The 6,775-nt window shown below is 49.9% G+C and overlaps 1 protein-coding gene across 3 annotated transcripts in view; it reads right to left on the reverse strand.

Moving 5' to 3' along the window:
- The window catches only part of Gsg1l (GSG1 like), a 196,257-nt gene that overhangs the window by 21,045 nt on the left and 168,437 nt on the right, over positions 1–6,775 (reverse strand). For 2 of the 3 annotated variants that reach the window (XM_028764263.1, XM_028764262.1), the window contains one exon: positions 3,804–3,971. The exons of the other annotated variant lie outside the window; for it this stretch is intronic. In XM_028764263.1, coding sequence (XP_028620096.1) covers positions 3,804–3,971 — 168 coding nt within the window. The remainder of the gene's footprint in view (positions 1–3,803; positions 3,972–6,775) is intronic. 3 annotated transcript variants of the gene reach the window in all.

Genomic DNA, 6,775 nt, shown 5'->3' on the forward strand with positions numbered 1-6,775 from the left:
TCTCTCTCTCTCTCTCTCTCTCTCTCTCTCTCTCTCTCTCTCTCTCTGCCTTTGCATGCCAGACCCTGAGCCCAGTATACCACAGGGGAACAAAATGTCAGCATCTCCAGTTGCCAAGGGCTCTGGATTCTCTTCATGTGCAGAAGACACAGGCCCAGAGTTGTCTGCTGCCTAGAGCCAAGTCACACAGCAGTGAAGAGCCAGATCAGACCACAACACCCTCTGCCTCCCAGAGGCTCTCCTGTGTGTCTCTCAGCTGCCCTGCAAAATCCGTGCAACAAAGCCATGTGCTCCGAGCTGCTTGTAGGCAAAGAGCGGGGAGGGGGGGAGTGGAGGGGGGAGGAAGAAAATAGAACAGAGCAGCAGAGCTGAAATATTTTCCTTGGAGGGAAGGGAAATCAAATTTGATGAACCTCTGCATAATGCTAAGTTATGAATGTGCAAAGTGATATTCCGCACGTATGCTGGGAAGCACTCATCACGAGTCTGAGCAGTCCAGGGCTTCAGGAACTGGGGCTGGATGAGAAGCTGCTGCCAGGGTGGGGTATGTACGGTCTGAGCTGCTCCCTCAGCAGCACAGGGTGCAATTTCCCCAGCTGGATCATATCAAAGTATAGCACGCAGTTGTAGTGTTAGTGGGGCACCAGGGGCTTCAGGCTATTCACCAGAGCTCTAAGTACTGAGGGCTGCCCGCCTCAGGTCCTGGCTACTGATGCTGGGCTGGGACAAGCCCCTGAGCATGCTGGGAATAAATGGCCTCTTCTCTGTCAGGACACTGTCTGCAGATAAGGAGACTGGAGTCAAATGCCAGACAAGAGGAAGGCAGCATCCAGGGCTCTCAAGGATCACCAGGTCGCCAGGAAAGCACCTCATGAGTTCACACTAGGTTCCTGCCACCATCCTGGACACTCCAGGATGGTGCCATAAGTGACACCAGGTGATACCCCAGCATAAGTATGCAAGGCACACATGCAGAAAAGTGACCAGGAAGAGGGGTGAACTGATATGTACCCCAGGGGGAAGCACCACAGATGTAAAGCCCTGGAATAGAGCAGTCCTGGAATGCCTGTGGGAAAGGGGATGAGGCGGAGGAAAGACCAAGTCAGAGAAAGATCTGGAATAATGCAGGAGCCCATCCTCCACTCATGTGGCATATACGTCTGCCTTTACTTTAAAGAGACTTCAGGCCCAGTCTTCTTCCCTCTAATCTGCCATATACCCTGAGGGTGTGCTCCTGGGGCTGCTCAGCTCCACCCACTGAGAGAATTGCTTTTACCTCTTTCTCAGGCCCCTCCTCCCCACACCCAAGGACAGGGTACATGGCGTATCTGGAAGGTGGCTTCAAGAAACACAGGAGAGAAGAAAGGGGACGAGAAGGAGGGAAGGATCAGGAAAGATGTGCTCTTGGGCAGGCTCGAACTCAAGGCTTAGGTCCCACTGAGAGCAAGCTCACTGAAGTTTCTCCTGTGAGTAGGAAGCCCAGGCCTCCTTCCAGCACTGCTGAGAGCCTCCTGGACATTCTAGAAAGCACCATGCCTTTGCGAAAGCTGACTCCTGAGTTGGAGCCCTTACTCTGAGAGCCCCCCACACCTGCAGTAAGAGCCCCCAACATCCCCACATACACTGTCTGTGAACACTGGGCAGATATGACCATAGTTTCAGGACACCGCTGTGGACACAAGCAGATCCCTGGGTTTGATGCTGACTCTGCTTCTCATCAAGTGGCCTGATTCTTGGGGCCGTGGCCAGCTCCGAATAGGCTCGGACTCTGAACTGCAGTGACTTGAGCCCACTTCTTCCTTATTGTGCAGTTTTAAATAAGGATCGTCACATCTCTAAGTCTCATCTTCCTAATCCATCAAAGGAAGCTAGCAGTGCCCAGTGGGAAAGCTGAAGCATGCTGTTAGATGCCCAGACACTGGACCTGGCACAGCTATGTGAGACAGCCATAGCTGGATGGCTATCTCGGATTCCACTCAATGGAAGGAGGCATGGGCTATGGTGACACTCAATGGGAGAATAGTATTAGCATACATGAGACCTTGGGTTCTATTCCTGGCGTTGGGGGGAAACAGAAGCACCCAGGGGAAACACTGGGAGTGGAGACCCCAGGCCCATATCAGCAATTCTTAGACTCCTACAGACCCCTACATCCAGCTCAGGCAGGATGGTCTGTGTATGGCCAGGATATGAGGCACCTCTGTCCCAGCTTCTGCTGTCATCAGCATCCACCTAGGAGGTAGACAGAGTTCTGAGGGAAGCACTAGCCCTGACTGGGCGGGGCCACTTCCTGAGCATGCAGGAAGCGCTAACGAGAACAGCACCTCCCATGGCCCAGAAGAGATTCCAACAGCCAAAGCTAGGCAGGGTGGCATGAGATTGTAGCCAGCCTACAGGAATGACTTTGGATGGAGCTAGGAAATAAGAGGGAAGAACAAGGTGGGCTCAGAACCACTGAACTGAGGCTAGACTGGGGTGGCCCAGTTCACCCTCTATCTACCTGCTTATCCTGCCATGTCTTCCTCCCTCCATGAATCAATCCATCTGACTCATCTACCCATTTCCTTTCTACTTACCCACCTACCTACCTACCTATCCATCCACCTACCCAATCACCTACTAATCCAGTCACTCAATTATCCACATTCATCCAAGAACTTACCTACCCATCTGTCCATCCTCCCATTCATCTGTGTATCTCTGCAACCCTTACATATCTGTCCACTCATCTACTCATCTATCAACTCCCTATCTACCCACCCATTCACGTATCTCATATACTCATCCATCTATCCATCTATCTGCTACCCAGTCATCCACTCATTCATCTACTTATCCAGATTTAACCTTTCAACTGTCTGTCTATACATCCAAGCAGTCAGCTATCAGCCATCCATCTAACCATCCATCCACCCACCCATCCATCCATTCATCCATCCACCCACCCATCCATTCATCCATCCACCCACCCACCCATCTATCCATCCACCCATCCATCCATCCACCCAACCACCCACACATCTATCCATCTACCCATCCATCCATCATCCATCCACCCAAACACCCACCCATCCATTCACCCATCCATCCATCCATCCATCCATCCATCCACCCACCCATCCACACAACCACCCACCCATCTGTCCATCCACCCAAACACCCACCCATCTATCCATCCACTCATCCATTCACCCAACCACCCACCCATCTATTTATCCATCCATCCATCCATCCATCCATCCATCCATCCATTCACCCAAACACCCACCCATCCATTCATCCATCCATCCATCAATCCACCTGTCCATCAATGTATCCACTTATCCATCTAGCCACCCATGCACTATTTTTGACACCTACATTGTTCCTAGATCACTTCTGAAGACACAGGTGATTAGGTATTGTCCCTGACCTTGAGAAGTCACCAACTTCTGGTGGCCATCACCAACCCTACTGCGGGATCCCTTCTCACAACACTGTTACAGGGCTTAAGAAGGAAGCCCTGGTTCAGCCTCCTTCTGATTACAATTGAAGTAACCTGGGGCTGAATGGCTACTACTCACATGTTGTTCCCTTTTGAGTTTCCTGCAATCTGGTTGTATTAAGTCCTGAGCAATCTTATGTCCACAAAACATTTGATGTCCCAGAAATCCGAAAGTACATACTCTATCTTACCTAGTTTGTTCCACCTCCAAGATCACCTTAATCAGACCATTTGTTCCAGTTTTGAATGAGGTCTTTGGGTTACTGAGGTTAGGCCTTGGGCTTAGTACTGGGCCAGAGGGGACCACATGTGCACTGACCTCTCCCGGAAGTATTTGATGGCCTCAGGGTCTATGAAGGTCGGCTCCTCCCGGTATCCCTGCTCAAAGACCTTGCGCTTGTGCCGGAACTCGATGACTGTCTTGGTATAGGAGTTGAGCGTAGTGACAGACGCCGCCATGCAGCAGGTAAATGAACCCCAGGCCAAGCTGTCAAGAGACCGAGAGAGAGAGATGCCACAGTGAGGATGGGCATGGACAAAGAGCCTCATCCACACACTATTTGTCTACTTAGTATAGCTACAAGCCCTAAGACTTGGTTCCCACTCCACTTTGATCTGTAAGAAAGACTGTGGTCTTCACATTGTGACAAAGACACATTCCTTAGCCACTACTGTGAGAGCAAGGTGAGAGAGAATCAGGGACAGTTGTCCAGGATGCAGTAATGACAACAGTGGTCTTGGGAAGGTGGGGGAGGAGGGAACAGTACGCGAAAAGCTATGGAAGCATGAGACAGTGGAGTCCATGAGCACACGTAAACAGTGGGAGGCAGGGATGCTAGTATGGAGATGCCTAAAGATACTTACTTCAGTAAGTTGACTCTGGAGAAGGAGGCAGGCATGTTTAGTATGAGGGTTACAGTTACCTTTGCTCCCATATGTCCCTGGAAAATACTGTCGACCTCTGTGCCATGCACTCCTCACATCCAGTCTTGTGAATTGGAATTAAAAGAGATGGCCCTTGAATACACCAGACTAGGGCCAGCACATGGAGGCACACAGGGAAGGCTTGCTGTCATTACTGTCACTACCCAGAAAGGTGTTCTTACTCCTGCTGCTTTGTGATCCAGGATACAGGCAGGCCCACTGGGAAATGACGTGTTCTGATGTCCCTCTTGGCTGTCCACTCTCTGTCTCTCCTCCTGTACCTCCTGTAGCTGGACTGCTTGGCTGCCCTGACCTGATGAGTGCACTAAACTCACCCTAAAGCCAGACTCAGTTCTAGAAATGGCCTCCTGCCTGATTCTTTTGACCTGGATTGTACACTCACACTTAGTGCCAGGAGTGGGGAGCCTACCTGGCTCCAGTCCCACTGGCCTGGTTTCCTTCAGGCTAATAATCTTTTCTGATCTCAGTTTATGGGCTCATGTCTGCCCTCCCAGCACCACAGTACCTGCCGACAGCCCACTGTAGGTCTCTGAATACCATCATCCCTAATCCCTGTTTTAGGGCAGCCCTGCCTCCCTCTTGACAACATCCTGAATAAACTCTAGAAGGAGAGTAAAGGAAAAGTCCGTGGATTCAGCCTTTCTCAAATGGAGCTTCAATAATCACCTATTTCCATCCATGCCTAACCCACTAATAGGTTCCTCACATCTTTTGGACCTAATTTAGATTTTCTAGAAGCCTGGAGTGTCTATAATAGACATTTTTAAGGTGTCAGCCTCTCCAAGGATTTCCAGGCCCATTAAAGTGTGCAATGTGTCAGACACACACACACACACACACACACACACAGAGAGAGAGAGAGAGAGACAGAGAGAGAGAGAGACAGAGAGACAGAGAGAGAGACAGAGAGAGAGAAGAGAGACAGAGAGAGACAGAGAGAGAGACAGAGAGACAGAGAGACAAAGAGAGACAGAGAGACAGAGACAGAGATACAGAGATACAGAGAAAGACAGGGGCTGTGGCCAAAGCTGATCCAACCAAGTGCTCTCTCCCAAGCAATGGAGCTGAGATACCAGCTAAGTCAAGGGTGTCTCCTGACAGGAAACTCACAACCTGAGGTGGGAGAATGAAGAAATGAGCTTGTTTGGAGAATTCTGGAGTGTTAGTTTAACCTGCCCAGCATTCATTCCTGCTTCTGATAACAGTACTTCTATCCTTTCAGGGCCATAGTTTGTGTGGATCTGGCCTGCCTTTAGCCTCTAGAGGTGAGCACCTGACTAGGCCTGGGCAATTCAAGTATTGCTTCCTGTTGCTTCAGCCTTTAGGGATGGACTCATGGCCTAGGACTAGACATGGAGACACCATCTCAAAAGCTGTAGAGAAGGAGAGCCCATATGTCTCCTGGGTTACTGAGTTGGTGAGCTGTCTACCTGTAACTGCTTGGGACAGTCTTATTACCATCCAACCTGAGACTTAAGCTGGCCCAGGAGAAAGCAGAGGCAGTAATGAGCTGCCACCATTGTCCTTGAACCTGTCCCTCTTGGGAACCCAGGTCCTTTCCTTTGGATTTTTTTCCTCATCAGCTGTTTCATATTGGTTTTCTGACACAGGCGACAAAAATCCTTATTTACTTATCTATGTAAATACCTTCTTTCAGATAAGTTAGTTTTAGGGTGAAGTTTTAGTCCTTACAGTCAGAAATATTAACTTTAACTAAACCTTCACTCACACTCTGGATAGTTCCAACCAGAGGATGAAGCAGAAAGTCTGCAGGCAGAGATCCAAGCAAAGCAAAGGGCTGAAAAGGGTAGAGCCGAGTCTGCCATAGGGATGAAGCTAGCCCATCGGGATGGCGCCCAGGCTGAAGGGTAGAGCCCGGGCCATAGGGATTGTCCTGTTAACTAGACATCAGTTAGAGCTATCTAAGAAGGAACCACAATTGAGAAGTTGCCTCTATACAACTGTCACCACAGCCTGTGGGTGCATTTTCTTAATTAGTAATTGACGTGGCAGGACCACCCCCGGTAGGTGGTTGTGGATGGTATCAGAAAGCAGTCTGAGCGATTCATGAGGAGTGAGCCTGTAAGCAGCACTCCACCATGGCTTCTTCTTTAGTTCCTGCTTCCAGTTCCAGCCATGCTTAAGTTCCTGTCCTGACTTTTCTTAGTGATGAACTGCTGATGAACTGCTACCTGGGAGTGTAAGATGAAATCAGCTCTTCCCTCCCAGTTTGCTCTTGGTTATAGTGTTTCACCACAGCAATTGAAGCTTCACTAAGACAGGGAGGATCCAAAGCTACAGGGATGGATCCCAGGCTGTAGGGATGGATCCCAGGCTGTAGGGATG

The sequence above is a fragment of the Grammomys surdaster genome, unplaced genomic scaffold (assembly GCF_004785775.1).
Source record: "Grammomys surdaster isolate TR1022 unplaced genomic scaffold, NIH_TR_1.0 142, whole genome shotgun sequence".
Taxonomy (NCBI): domain Eukaryota; kingdom Metazoa; phylum Chordata; class Mammalia; order Rodentia; family Muridae; genus Grammomys; species Grammomys surdaster.